Source organism: Lynx canadensis, chromosome B3 (genome assembly GCF_007474595.2).
Source record: "Lynx canadensis isolate LIC74 chromosome B3, mLynCan4.pri.v2, whole genome shotgun sequence".
Lineage (NCBI taxonomy): Eukaryota > Metazoa > Chordata > Mammalia > Carnivora > Felidae > Lynx > Lynx canadensis.
The window spans coordinates 141,739,664-141,755,320 of record NC_044308.2 but is presented as its reverse complement, the minus strand read 5'-3'; the positions used below and the strand labels follow the sequence as shown (position 1 = coordinate 141,755,320).

The 15,657-nt window shown below is 45.4% G+C and overlaps 1 protein-coding gene across 12 annotated transcripts in view; it reads right to left on the bottom strand.

Annotated features, from left to right (window-relative positions):
* WDR25 (WD repeat domain 25) overlaps positions 1-15,657 on the bottom strand; it is a 140,767-nt gene that overhangs the window by 51,477 nt on the left and 73,633 nt on the right. For all 12 annotated transcript variants that reach the window (XM_030319970.2, XM_030319968.2, XM_030319959.2 and 9 more), the window contains one exon: positions 4,117-4,264. In XM_030319970.2, the coding sequence (XP_030175830.1) occupies positions 4,117-4,264 (148 nt within the window). The remainder of the gene's footprint in view (positions 1-4,116; positions 4,265-15,657) is intronic.

The window sequence follows — 15,657 nt, the reverse complement described above, 5'->3', positions numbered from 1 at the left end:
TAGGGAAGGGACATGTTTTGCTGAGTGCATACCTGAGCCAGGCATTCTGCAAAGTGCCTACAAACATTATCTTGGCTATTCCCCTCAAAATCCCACCACCAGCCAGGTACTGTTATCCCCTTTCATGGATGCAGAAACAGAAGTGAAGGAACTTTCCCCCAGGACACCCAGCTCAGGTGAGTGGAGGCGCACATTCGCACCCCATTCGTGCCCCATCACACTGCACTGCCTCCAGAACTGTTGGGACCAGGTGCCATTGCACGGACGTCCAGGACAGACAGGCTGGGGCACATCAGGAGAGCTGACCAGGGCAAAGGAAGGAAGACAGGGTGCCTTCCCCAAAGTCGGAGCCCTGGGGGCACCAGGGGTCCTGCAAACCTATGAGGTCTCAACAGCCAGGCTGGGGGGCACCTGCCAGTGGTGGGGGAGGGGGGGGTGTGATGGGCTGGAACCTTCACAAGACCAGTGCCCGTAGAAGTGAACAAGCTCTTCAGGGGATTTCGAGGAGATGGGCTGATTTGGTGTGCAGGACAGCTGACTCATAAGGCAGGCGACACTGGGGCCCTGGCGGAGCTGGCCAGGGTTCCCTGAGGCCACTCAGACTAATGCATCAGAGACGTTTTGTTAGGAAGATTACAGACTGAAGCGGGAGCACCAAAAATAATGAATCTGTGAGTGGATTTTATTTAGGTGTTGATTCATGGTTGTCCTATAAGCCAACAGCCCGTCAGAACTATAAATTAACGAGATAAAATGTGGCTGGCTCTCCATATTTCAGGCCGGGTATTGACATTTCAGAATCCACAGATTTTTAACTGTATTGATTGAGGACACCAGGATAAATGGCCTTGGCACCAAATTCCCATTAACGACAATGGGCACCGAGTGACTAATTCCCAAAGCACTGCGGTGAGAACGCCCTGCATTGCCTTCTCCTGGCAGGGAGTTCTAATTAGATTGAAATGAAAAAGCCAAATCACCAAGGGCGGAAAGAGGCAGATCGAGTGAAAAGGGAAATCAGACTCGGTGACGAGAAAGGACGACGAGAGAAGTCAAACTGGGCCGAGAGCCACAGGGGCTGCCCAAGCCCACCGGCCTCTGTTAAAGACAGCATCTATGACAACCTGGGCCAAGGGTGGGGACGCACAGCTGAGGTGGGAGGCACGGGGGGAGCCACTGATGGGTTTCACTGCCCAGCAAGGGCCAGCCTCTGCTCACACACTCCAAGTCGCTGCTCCGAGCCAGCCCTGGCCAGATGACGAAGACGCGAAGACTCCCAGGGCAGGCCCCATTCTCAAGAGCTCCCACACTAGTCAGGGCGACAAACACAGAGACCAACAGCCCCCTCAGCAGGAGAAGTCCATGTCGGGGCTGGAGGGCTGCTCCAACGGTGAGGTCCACACCCTGAGACCTCCCCACGAGGGACAAAGGATATCCAACATGCTCACTGCTACAGCCCCAGCACCAGGTCCTACACATAGCAAGTGCTCAGGAAATACCTGCTGAGTGAATGGAACCCGGCTCTCAACAGGTGATGAGCGCTATTCCCGGGAGTGGGGCAGAGTGGAAAAGTCCCCCCGTCTTAGGCGAAGCCCTGAGGACAGGGGCTGAGCCTTCCCTCCACCACCCAGTACACCACCGTTGGAGGAGGACCCTGGGCCTGGGGCCACACGAGCTCCTCTCCAGTGAAGTTCTGCCACAGACTGGGCAAGGCATGCCCCCTCCCCTCCTCCAGCTCTCCACCTCACCCTGCTCATACCCAACCAGCTGAAGATACCAGGCAGACCTGCCCAGAGTGCAAATCAAGCCATGATTCTCTCCTGCTCCAAACTCAGCAACGGCCCCCTACTGCCACCTGCTGTGGCAGTCCCTAACTTGTCAGGAAGACTCTCTTCAAAAAAATCCAAAAATTTCAGAAGCCTTCCCCCACATTCACACACACCCACACATGCCACGGCAGTGTCTGTTTAACATCTGTTGATTGAGAAGATACATCATGACAAAGGGCCACTAAGCATCCATTAATGTTATCAAATGAACTCGTATTTGATTCACCCAACGGCACCGCCAGGATGCGAAAAGCATCACTCCTTCGCTCCGAGGGTGGGCAGTGCAGGTACCCATGGGCACCCAATGACCCTGGAGTGGGGGGGCAGCGGGGCCAGGAAAAGGAAAAGAACTCACAGGCCGGGAACCACAGGCCTGCACCCCCAGCCCCCCCCCCCCCAACTGCCTGCACCGCACAACGCCACACACTCCACTCCTGTTCCTCTAACAACTCTGTCCTCATTGTTCTGTCTGCTGGGAATGTGCTTCCCTCCTCCTCCACCACACCCCCTCCACCCGGATCCTCTGTCCCCTGGGTCCTGGGTCCTGCCTCCTGCCAGGTTCCAGGCTACATGTTCTTGCATCTCGCTCCATCACCACAACCTGGGATTCTGTCCACACTTCCGTCTCCCCCGGCAGACAAGAGCTTCTAGGGTGGATCCTGGGTCTGCGTCTCCAATGCTGAGCATGGGTTACTGGGCACATGGGCAACGGAGTGAGCCTGGCAGATTTTTGCACGCAAAGAAGATTCTGGTGGTGCGGCCTTAAAGGGCGAGACCCCAGATGTAAGGCTGCAGGAGAAGGCCTAGCACACAGTGGGTGGTCAGGACATTACCCACTGCGGTCATCCTCGACTAAGTGGCACCAAACTCCCTGAGCCATGGCGTCCTCATCGGCCCTGTGGGACTCACTGTAAGACCACAAATGGTTAGGGAAACACTTTGTTGAGAAGAAAAACCCCATATACACTCAGTACCGTGGAAAGGACATAGGATTTGCAAATGCAGACACGGCTCTAAATCCCCACTTGCCACATACCACGGGGAGGTCGTGAGCTAGCTACTCCCTGCTCTGAGCCTCAGCTTTCTGCCTGTAAAATGGAGAAGAGATTGCAGGCAGCACGCCGTGGTGAGGGCCTGTGGCACAGTACCGGCCGCTGACACGGCCACCAATCTTGTCCTCACCCCCGCTGAGGACGCACGGGGCTCAGGCAGAGGAGCCTCGAGGCCAAGCCTCAGCAATCCAGTGACGAGTATGCTCCGGGTGGGACACAAACCCCACCATTACCTTACACCATCCGCCGTATTCCTTCGCCGTGCCCCCTCCCAGCTGCTGGGGAGGGGCTGTGTGGTCAGGCCCAGAGCTGTCGTCAACTGCTTGCCAGGCCCCGAGAGAGGCACGGACCCCAGGGCCTTTGCCACGGGGTATGGGAGGCCTATGTGAAGACTTGGGACACCCCGGGGATGGGCGGGGACTCCGGCCTCCCCTCCTGGCCCCGGCAGGAGAGTCCAGCAGAAAAGTGACCAGAAGGAGCCCAAGGAAGAGAAGGCAACGTGGGTGCTGAGACCAGCCAACCTGAGTCAGGGGCAGAGGCTTCGAACCAGCTCCGACCCCGTGGCTCTGTCCTCGCCTGAGAACCACGGACAGGACCCCACGCAGGGGCTGTGGCGGGATTAGGTGCTAAGAGTGCCTGTTGCACAGGAGTACTCGCTAATGTAAAGTTCCTTCCACTGACTGCTCTCTCCTTCTCGCCCTGCTTGTCAAGAGCCCCCTTAGGATTTACCCAGCACAAATCCATCTTCCCCAAATGCCTTTTCAGTGTAGGCATTAAAGCAGAACTCGTTTGCAGACTTTCCTTATGAGCTGGAATCATTCCTTGCAGCCTTTCAACGATAATGAATTGACAGGAATTCTAAACTGATTCCAACCAAAGGACATTGTGATAAAGCTAAATCTATTTTGGTACAAATTACATGTCAGAAGTTGATTAAAAAGCTACCTCTTTATCCAGCCCCACAGCTTGGGCTGAGACAACCTTGGGGCTCTGTCCTCCGGGCAGACTGGCAGAGGCCCACCTTGAACCCTCCGTGGAGAGTCGCGGTTCCAGGCAAATGCCCTGGAAACGCACTCACCAACGTGAGCCTCTCCTGAGGGCTATCTCCTACTGCCCCGAAGCCATATGCTGCTTGTGGCTGCTGACCGCCCAGAGAAGCTTCCCGATGAGAAAGCCGACCCAGCCGCCAGCTCCGAGGAAGGGGCGTCTCGGGGTAACAATGCAGTAAAACACACCTGTTTCAAGGTCCGTGAGGTGTAGGGCGAAGTCGAAGCCCCCGCTGAGGATGCGCCGGCCACAGGGAGACCACCGGGCGGCCCGCACCGCCTCACTGTGCAGGCAGTAGGTCTGCAGGCAGCGGCCTGAGTCCACAGCATTCCACACCTACGAGGCAAACACAGCGCCAGACGTCAGAAGCGGAGGCCTGATCTCTGGGGCTTGGCTTGGCCCCTCTATGGGGTGGAGAGGGTCTCATAGCGGAACGAGATTCCTGTTATTTTACCATCGAAACAACATCTAGCTGTTAAACTTTTCCGTGCAGAAATGTCAAGTTTTCGGGGCTGGTGAGTTGAGGGGGAGCTTTTCCCAAAACCCCTCCCGGGGTCAAGGGGACCCACAAGAACACAGCGTGCCCGAGTCCCGCCTCTCCCCCGCCCGCCCTCCCCACCTGCTTTGCAGCTGCTCACCACCAAATGTCCCGCTCTGCTCACACTTCTAGCCCAGTGTCGCCTGCGCCTCTGATGGCTGTCCTCCAAGACAGGGCTTCGTGAGCCCTGAGGTGGACACCGCACCGAGTCAGGCTATCCTCTTGGGTCCAGCTTTGAGAGTCAGATTCGAAACGGAACCTGCCACACCTGTGCTTACAACCGGGCAAAGAGCCAGGATCTGCCAGCTGTCCTTTTTCCTGGGGAAAAGGTGCCATCCTTCATTCCCACCCTGGCTTTCCCTGGCGACAAAGCCGATGGCAGAAAGCCCCATGTACATTCAATGACTTCTGAAATATGCTCTTGAGCCCTCAAGTGTAGAACTGCACATTCCAAGGGCCAGGGCCACTCCACACAGGAGAGAGCCCTTCACCAGCGCACCAGCTCATTCAGGAGCCCCGGGGAAAGGCTGGTTGGCGCGGAGCCTGATAGGGCTGGCTCTGGGCCTGGCCAGTCCCCTACCCTCACTGTCAATACGGGAAGCAGGGGAGGCTGCTGTCCATCGTCTGAGGTGGCTTTTAGAGGATCAAACACGAGAGACAGGCAGAGCACCTGCCACCAGAGTGTGGGCCTCGGAGGCAAGCGCCTCCCATGTGATGCTTCTGTTTGCAGATCGTGTGACCTGGCCAAGCAGCCTGGCCTCCCTGGACCTCAGTCTCCTCCTCTGTGAAGCGGGGGTCAGAGCCCCACCCCAAGGCCTGTGGTGAGGAATGAGTGGAGCTGGTGCGCGGGCTCCTTGGGGCTTGCCGTGCACCCAGTTCCTGACAACAGTATTCTCTGACCTTCTCTCAGTTACGGTGGGGAACCCAAGCCTCGTGTTCTTCGTCTCCACCCACGCACATCCACAAACCAGATGTGGAGTTGGCCTTCCCTTTCAAGACGAGAAAATTCATCCCGCTGCTTCCCCAAGGTGCTCACAAGGCAAAGGATCAGAGCTCTGAAAGCATGTTTCCTGGGCATATGGAAATGTCTGAGCTTAAGGAAACAAGAGCAGCTGTCAAAGAATGCTAAGAGAGCTCAGATCCTTTTTTTCTTATTGGGGGTCAATAGCTGGGTCTCAAACTGAAACAATCATGAAATAGCAGCATCTACATTTAGAAATATGGACAGAGGGCCACCCGGCTGGCTCGGCCAGCAGAGCACACAACTCTTGATCTCAGGTCATGGATTCAAGCTCCATGTTGGGCATGGAGCCCACTGTAAAAAAAAAAAAAAAAGAGTATGGACAGAGGGGCGTCTGGATGGCTCAGTCGGTTGAGTGTCTGACTCTTCATTTCAGCTCAGGTCATGATCTCACGGTTCGTGAGTTCGAGCCCTGAGTCGGGCTCTGCGCTGACAGTACGGAGCCAGCTTGGGATTCTCTCTCTCCCTCTCTGTGCCCTTCCTCTGCTCATGCTCTCTCTCTCTCAAAATAAGTAAATAAGCATTTAAAAAAAAAAACGAGAGAAGAAAAATTCTAAAAAAAAAGAAATACGGACAGAAATAACAGAGGAAACAACCAGAAGACGTCAACACGGAGTGGAAATTTATGGTAGAAGAACAGAGCATGTAGTTTTTTGCAAAACTAGGGACAAGTATGACTCGTTAATAGAGAAAATAAAGTAGAACTAATGAGCTACACCTACAGAGTTAACAATGGCGAAGCAGTAAAAAACATAATATTGATTACATGAGACAAGCTTCATATACAGAGCAAGATGCCACCTAAATTACCAAAACACGTAAAAACATCACTTCACACCCATGGCTTCTATCAAAAACAAGAAAGAAGAACAAGTGTTGGGAGAATGTGGGGAAACTGGAACCTCTGTGCACTGTCAGTGGGAACGCAAAATGGCACAGATTATATGGAAAACAGTACGACAGTTTCTTAAAAAATTATGCATAGAGCTGCCATATGATCCAGCAAGCCCGCTTGTGTGTATATAACCACAAAATGGAGAGCAGGGTCTCAAAGAGGTCCCTGCGCACCAACGTTCACAGCAGCATTACAGGGGCAAAAGGTAGAAGCAATCTGAGTGTCCACTGACAGAAGAACGGATAAGCAAAGCATGGTCTCTCCATACAATGGACTACTATTCAGTCTTAAAAAGGAGGGAGATGCTGACACCTGCTCAACACGGATGAACCTTGAGGACATTATGCCGAGTGAAATAAGCCAGACACTAAACGGCAAAAAGCGTATATAATTCCACTCACATAAGGTTCCTAGAAGAGTCAAAATCATAGACACAGAAAGTAGAATGGGGGATGCCAGGAGCTGGGGGAGGGGAGAATGGGGAGTTAGTGTTTAATGGGGACAGAGTTTCAGTTTGCAAGACAAAGAGTTCTGGGGATGGATGGTGCGACGGTTGTACAATAAGGTAAATGTGCTCAATGCCAGTGAACTGTACACTTAAAAATGGTTAGAACGGTAAATTTTATGTGATATGTCTTGCAACACAATTTTAAAAACATACGTGAAGCAAAATTCTATCAAGCTTATTTGTGCATTTGTAGTAAGACCATAACAACATATATGAAGATGATGGTCACTCTGGGGAAATGGTGGGTGAGGGACGGGGTTGGGTGAAGGGCACTGTGAACACTACACTGTCTTTCTGAGAGAGAGAGAGAGAGAGAGAGAGAGAGAGGGAGAGGGAGAGAGAGGGAGAGAGAATGCTCTGAAGCAAATATGTTCAAATGTTTCCATCTGTTAAACTCATTCATTTCTTCATTCATTCAACAAACATTTCTTGACCAGCTGTTATTAGCCAGGCATTATTCAGCAGCAGACAACTAGGACAAAAACCCCTGCCTTCAAAGAGACAGACACTAAACTAGATACACCAGCAGAATCTCTGTAGCACGCAAGGTAGGGGTAAAGGCTGGAGGCGTAGCAAGTGAGCAACAAAGGGGCCCTAAGGGCAGCAGCAGAAGTTGAGACGGTGGCCAGGAAGGGCCTCTCAGAGAAGGTGGCTCTGAAGGAAAATCTGAAGGGGGGACGATGGGAGCTATGCAGAAATTGAGGAAGAACCTTCTAGGCGGAAACAGGACCCCTCTGGCTTCTCTACCAGGAGGAGAGTGCAAGGCAAGGGAGACAGTGTGGAGCTTCTGCAAGAATCCAGGGGACAGAGGAGAAGAGTTGGACCAGCTGGAGGCACTGGGAAAGTGGCCTCACTTGGAAAGTAGAAGCAACAAAATGAATGGGGGGTGGAGACAAGGAAAGAGAAGAAAGAGAGGGGAGGAGGAGGAAGAGGCGGGGAAGGCACCAAGGCGCAAAGCAGCACACTGGTAGGTCTGAATTCCCGGGGGGGGGGGGGGGGGCTCTGAATCAGCCATGGAGACACGTTAGGGAAATCCATCGATCTGTAAATTGCCCGATAACGCTCCTCTGAAGTGAAAAATGCATACTTGGCTCTCCTGGCTGATATATACACAAGGATAGCGTCAGAATCAATGCGGACCAGTCAGCCACTTCTCCAAGCTACCCAGGGTGAAGGAGAGAAGAAACGTTGCTAATCGCCCTCCCTAATTGAATTTAATGTTCACCGTCAGGTTTTAAAGATTAATTCCCAAACACTGTGGCAGCCTGAAGTGTGTACCTTTTTTCAATTAAGTAATTAGAGATCCCAATCTGCCTCCCTGGAATTAAGGAGTTAAGTCTTCTGTCAAATGTTCTAAGATGGCTTGGTGCATTAACTAGAGACAGACACTCTATGTGTCCAACAGAAGTCAGATTTGGAAAGAACATGACAAGTGAAACACGCATTTGCTTGGCTTTCCTGTATTTACTGTGGTTTCCATGTCCTGGTTACTGATACATGGCTCTATCAGGAGTTCCTCACAGTGTCTTAAGACCTACTGCTTTAACCACAGGTTATGTTCTTTCTGCCTGTCTGCCTTTTGTTTTTGATTACAAAATAAATGCAACCTCCTTGTAAAATATTCAAATTATACAGGTGTACAAAAAAACAATACCCCATAGGAATCAACTATAGGACTGTGGTTCCTCTGATTATATTGGAACTAAGTATGCTCGGGGCGGTGGGGGGGGCGGGAACGAAACAACAAAGAAACACAAAGAAGAAAATAAGAGTCATCCATAATTCCACCACTTCTGGGTGAATCTTTGCCTCCCATGTGGCCCACCCCTGACAGCTCCTGCCTCAGGGACATTCCTAGTTCAGCTGAAGTTCCTGGCCTACTCTCTACCCCCTGGCAGCCCCTGCTACTCCAGGATATCATTCTAGAGACGACCACTCAGACTCACTAGCTCAGCAAGGCTGTGCAACCAGTGCGTAAACTTTGACCAAGCCATTTGCCTGCAAAAGCTTTGGGATTCCTTTATGATGTGTGTCAAAGGCTGGAACTGCACTGAATGTACAGACCAATTTGGGGAGATATCTCAACGTTATTGAGTCTTCCAGTGCATGAATAGGATATGTCTCTCCTTTCATTCAGGCTTTCTTTAATTTCTCTAAGCAATGGTTTGTAGTTTTTTGTTTTTATTTTTTATTTTTTTTTAACGTTTATTTATTTTTGAGGCAGAGAGACACAGCAAGAACGGGGGAGGGTCAGAGAGAGAGAGGGAGACACAGAATCTGAAACAGGCTCTAGGCTCTGAGCTGTCAGCACAGAGCCCGACGCGGGGCTCAAACTCACAAACTGCAAGATCATGACCTGAGCCAAAGTTGGATGCTTAACCAACTGAGCCACCCAGGCGCCCCGGTTTGTAGTTTTTTAATGAAAAAAAAATCTTACGCATCTTTTGTCAAACTTATCCCTAATTACTTCATATTTTGATGATATTGTAAATGGTATTTTTTATTTTTAATTTCAGGCTCATTTCCAGTTAGTAGACATAAGATCAGTTTTTTAGATCTTGACCTTGAATTCTGCTAAACCAACTTTTTAGTTCTAGAAGTTTTTTTTTTTTTTTTTGTAGATTCAGTACAATTTTCTACATAGACAGTCAGGTTGTCTGCAAATAAAGACAGTTTTACTTCCTTCTTTCCAATATGGATACCTTTTGTTTCTTTTTCTTGCCTTATTGCACTGGCTAGAATCCCCACTACAATGTTGCATAGACATGGTGAGGGCAGACACGCTTGCCTAGTTCCTGATCTTATGGGGAAAGCAGTCAGTCTTTTACACAGTTAAGTATGATGCAAAAGCTAATGTTTTCATAAATGTCCCTTATCAGTTTAAGAACATTCTATTTCTACTTTGCACAAAGTTGTTTTTTTTTTATCAGAAATGAATACTGTAGATTGTTAAATGCTCCTTCTGTATCTCTTCACACAATCATTTGGTTCTTCTTTTTTAGTTCATTAATATGCTGAAATGCACTGACTGATTTCAAATATTAAGTGAAGCTTGCATACCTGAGACAGATCTTACTTGGCCCTGATATTACAAATAAATAAATATAAGTATATATGTATACACACATACACACACACAAACACACACACACAGGTGGATTAATTTGCTAAAATTTAATTTAAAATTTTGTACTTATGTTCATGAAAGATATTGGTCTATCACTTTCTTCTCTTACAATGTATTTTTTCCTGTTGGGTATAAGGTAATGATGGCCTCACAGAATGAGCTGGGAAGTATTTCTTCCTCTATGATTTTCTAAAAGAGTTTGAATAGGATTGTGCAGGAGTTTCCCAGGGCTGCCATAACAAAGTACCACAAACTGAGTGGCTTAAAACAACAGAAATGTATTGTCTCATGATTAAGGAAACTAAAAGGCAGAAATTAAGGTGCTGGCAGGGTTGGTGCCTTCTGAGGGCCATGAGGGAAGGATCTGTTCCAGACCTTTCTTCTTGATTTCTACATGGCTGCCTTCACGTTCACATGGTGTTCTCTCTGCCTGTCTGTCTCCAAATCTCCCCTTTTGATTAGGACGCCAGTCATACTGGATTATGGCCCATCCTAATGACCTCATTTTAACACGATTAATCTCTGTAAAGACACTATCTCCAAATAAAGACTTATTCTGAGGCACTGGGGGTTAGGAATTCAAAATATAAATTTTGAGACACGACTCAACCCTTAACAAATTGGTATAATTTCTATCTTAAATGTTTGGTAAGATTCACTAGTGAAGTCATTTGGGCCTAGAGTTTTCTCTGTGGGAAGGTTTTTAACTATGAATTCAATTTCTTTAATAGATACAGGGCTTTGGAGGTTATCTATTTCTTCATGAGTGAGCTTTTCCTGTTTGGGTGGTTCAAGGGATTTATCTGTGTCATCTAACTTGTAGAATTCACTGGCAAAAAGTTGATCCTCACATGACCTTTGTAGCCTTTTACTATCTTTAGAATCTGTAATCAAGTCACTTCTCACATAATATTAGCAATTTGTATCTTTTCTATTTTATTCCTGATGCGTAGCTGAAGGGCTATCAGCTTCAATGATCTCAAAGAACCAACTTTTGGATTTACTGATTTTTCTCTACTGTTTATCGGTTTTCTATTTCAGTTATTTCTGCTCTTAATCTCCTTCCTTTTGCTTACATTGGTTGAATTTGCTCTTCCTTTTCTCATGTCTTAAAGTGGAAACTGAGATCACTGATTTGAAATTTTCTCCTTTATTAATATAGGCAATTACTGCTATAAATTAGCAGCTGAGAATTGCTCTATCTACATTCCACAAATTTTCATGTTGTTTTTTCATAAGCATTCAGTTCAACATGTTTTCTAATATCTCTAACAGTTTTTTCCTTGACCCAAGGATTATTTAGAAGTGTAATTTTAGTTTCCAAATATTTGGGAATTTTCCAGATACCTGTTACTGATTTTTAACTTAATCCCGTGATCATTAGAGTATATGCTTTGAATGATTTCAAACCTTTTAAATTTACTGAGACTTATTTTATGGCCTAGAATTTGGTCTGCCCTGGTAAACATTCCACATATGCTATAAAAGAATGTACGTTATGCTGTTGTTACATAAAGTGTTTTATAAATGTCAATTAGGCCAAATTGGATGATAGTGTTATTCAAATATTCTGTATCTTTACTGATTTTCTGTCTACTTGAGCTATTGACTATTGAGAAAAGGGTGTTTAAACCTCCAACTATAGTTGTGGATTTGATTGTTTCTTCATTCAGTTCTATCAGTTTTGCTTCATGTATTTTAAAGCTCTTATTAGGTGTATAAATATTGATGCCCTTCAAGGAACTGACCCCTTTATCATTATAAGATAACTCTATTTCTGCTAATATTCTTTGCTCTGAAATCTACTTTGTCTGATATGAATATGGCCACTCTGTTTAAAATTAGCATTAGTTTGGTATATGTTTTTCCATCCTTTAACATTTAACTTTTTGTGTCTTTATATTTAAAGTGGGTTTCTGGTAGGCATTGTATAAATTGCCTTTTTATCCAATCTAATAATCTTTGTTTTTTAAATGGGTATTTAGACCATTTCATCTATTATTGATGCAGTTTGGGTTTAAATTTGCTACTTGTTTTCCACTCATCTCATCTGTCCTTTGTTCCCTCTTTCCCTTTTTTGCCTTCTTTGGAATTAGGCATTTTTTGTTATTTCATTTTATCTCCCAATGTTAGGTTACTAACTGTTAATTTTGTTTTTGTTTTATTACTAGTTGCTTTAAGGTTTTTAGAGCATACATCTCTAACTTATCACAGTCACTTTCAAGGAATATTAGCACTTGCCTAATAAGAACCATAATAATAATACATACTGTGTTCCCCATCTCAGCCTGTATGCATTACCACACATTTCACACAAACCCCCTAAAACATGGCCATTGTTTTTACCTTAAATAATCAATCATCATTTAAAGGGATTTTTAAGTAAGAACAAAAATTATTTAGATTTACCCACATATTTACCACTTCTGGTGCTCAGCACTCCCCTGTGTAAATGTAGATGTCTATTTGGCATCATTTTCCTTCTGCCTTGAGAACTTTATTTAACATTTCCCGTAGTACAAGTCTGCTGGTGATGAATTACTTCCACTTTTAAATGTCTAAAAAAAGTATTTTGCCTTTCCCTTAAAAACATATTTCACTGGGTATGAAATTTGGGGCTGACAGTGGTTTGTTCTTTTTCCTTTCAGTAGTTTAAGTATGTTGTTCCACTGTCTTCTGGCATTATTTCCAATAAGAAGTCTGCTGCCATTCTTCTCGATTGCTCAGGATGAAACTTGCCTTTTTCTCCTCCTCTGGCTGCTTTGAAAACTTTCTTCTTTATCGTTGGCTATAAGAAATTCCATTAAGAGGTACCTTGGTGAACTTTTTTCTTCATGGTTCTTGTGCTTAGGGTTCACTGAGTTCCTTGGTTCTGTGGGTTTCCAGTTTTCATCAAATTTGGAAAACTTTCAGCCCTTAGTTCTTTGAATATTTTTTTCTGTTCTCTCTGCCTGTGAAGACTTCAATTTCACATATATCAGGTGAGCTTGAAGTTGTACCACAACTCTTGGATGCTCTGTTCATTTTTCCCCAAGCTGTTTACTCTCTGTATTGCATTCTAAAACGTGCCTATGACCAGGTCTTCAAATTTGCTAACCTTTTATAGTTTCCGATTTGCTATTAATCCTATCCAGTGCATTTTTCATCTGAGATTTTTTTTTTTTTTCAGTTCTGGAGTTCAAATTGGATCTTTCTTCTATCTTCCTTGTCTCTCCTTAACATGCTCATGCTTGTCTCTACCTTTTTGCATATATGGAGCATATTTATAAATAGTTGGCTTAATGTTCTTACTGACTAATCACACCATCTGTGCCATTTCTGGGTCTGCTTCTATTGACTGATTTTTCTTCTAATCATAGTCTAGATTTTTCTACTTCTTTGCATTCCTTGTAATCTCTGTTTGGATGGTCAGACACAGTGAATTTTACTTTAGTGGATGTTTTATATTTTTGTATTCCTATAAATACTCTTGAGGTTTGTTCTGGGACACAGTTAAATTACTTGGAAACCGTTCACTCCTTTCCAGGATAGTTTCAAAGCTGATAGGAGGAACTAGAACACTATTTAGTCTAGGGCTATTTTACCCTGCTGAGGGAACACTCTAATGAATTATGAGGACTTCCCACTCTGGCTTGTGGCACTATGAACTATTCTTGGCCCTGGGAGCTCTGGGGATTGTTCACCCTGTTCCTTTTGGGTGGTTCTTCTCCTGCTTCAAGGAATTTCCTCACACACATGTTGATCAAGTACTCCACTGAAGACTCTGAGGGAGCTTCCTACAGATCTCTGGAGCTTTCTGTTGGTGCAGCTCTCTAATCTCCCCTTCTCTGTCCTGAGAACTCTAGCTGCTGTGGCTTCCTTGACTCCCAGCTTTGTCTCCTCAGGTCAGGAAGACCACTGAGACCCATTTGGGTTTCTCCTCCCTGTGTGGCAGTCTGGGAACTCTCACCAGACAGTCAGCGGGAGCAGTCCCCCAGGACCCGTTTCATTTTGCTTCCCCTTCTCTCAAGGCCCACTGTCTCCATTGCCTAGCGTTTTTTTTTTTTTTTAATGTTTATTTATTTTTGAGAGAGAGAGGGGTGGGGGGAGGGCAGAGACAGAGGGAGACACAGAATCCAAAGCAGGCTCCAGGCTCTGAGTTGTCAGCACAGACCCCAACATCGGGCTTGAACTCACAAGCCGTGAGATCATGACCTGAGACAAAGTCGGACGCTCGACAGACTGAGCCATCCAGGCGCCCCTCCATTGCCTAGCGTTTTGATTTTTACATTTTGTAAAAACCACTGCTTCTTACATTTTGTCTGATTTTTTAAATTGTTTAAGATTGAAGCATAAGTCTGGTCCCTATTACTCCATCTTGGCCAAAAGTGTAAGTCCTCAAAGTTATTTAGAAGTGTGTGGCTTATTTGTAACAACATGGATGGAACGGGAGGGTATTATGCTGAGGAGTGAAGTCAGTCAGAGAAAGACAGATATCATATGATTTCACTCATATGTGGAATCCGAGAAACTTAGCAGATGAGCACAGGGGAAGGGAAGGAAAACTAAGATAAAAACAGAGAGGGAGGCAAACCATAAGAAACTCTTAAATACAGAGAACAAACTGAAGGTTGATGGCGCTGAGTTAAATAGATGATGGGCATTAAGGAGGGTACTTTTCAGGATGAGCACTGGGTGTGATATGTCAGAAATGAATCACTGGGTTCTAATCCTGAAGCCAAGACTACATTGTATGTTAACTAACTTGAGGATTTAAAAAAAAAAAAAAAGTGTGTCTTAATTGCCGAATGTTTATGGTTTTTCATATTGTTTAGTTACTCATTATTACTAATTTAATTCCATTGTAAACAGAGACTAGGCTCTCTGTTGTTTCAATCTTTTTAAATGTATTGAGATTTGCGTGTGACCTATCTTAGTAAAGTAGTATTTGAATTTGAAAAGCCCACGTAGCCTACACTTGCCATGCATAGTGTTCTATAAATGTGAATTAAGGTAAGGTAGTTGAGAGTGTAATAGAGATCTCCTATCTTTATTGATCTGTTTGGCTGTCCAATCAATTACTTAGAGAAGAGTTAAGATCTCCACGTATAAGTATGAATTTTTTTATTCTCCCTTTCAGGCTATGAAAAATTTTTCATGTACTTTGAAGCTCTGTTATTAAGTGCATATACGATTGTAAGATCTTCCTGATAAATTGATTCTTTTATCACTATGAAATGTCTTCTCTCTTACTCTTGTTGACAGCACATAATTTTACTTTTGTATCCATTCCAATAATCTCTTTCAATCGCAATGTTTAACCCATTTACATTTAACATGATTGTTGATATGATCAGAATTACATCTATCATTTTGCTATTTGTTTTCTGGTTTTATCTCTGTTTTATTTCGCTTTTCTTCCCTTACTACCTTCTTTTGAAATAACTTTTTACAATTCCATTTTACTTATTGGCTTTTTAGCTATTCCTTGATGTTACTTCTTTAATGGTTGCTCTAGGGATTATAATATACGTTCTTAATATTTTAAAGTCTTTTTATGGTTAATATTGTACCAGTTTACATAAAATATAAGAAGCTTGAAACCATAAATGTCTTTCATCCGTGCCCATTCTTTACTCTATAGTTGTCACATGTATCACA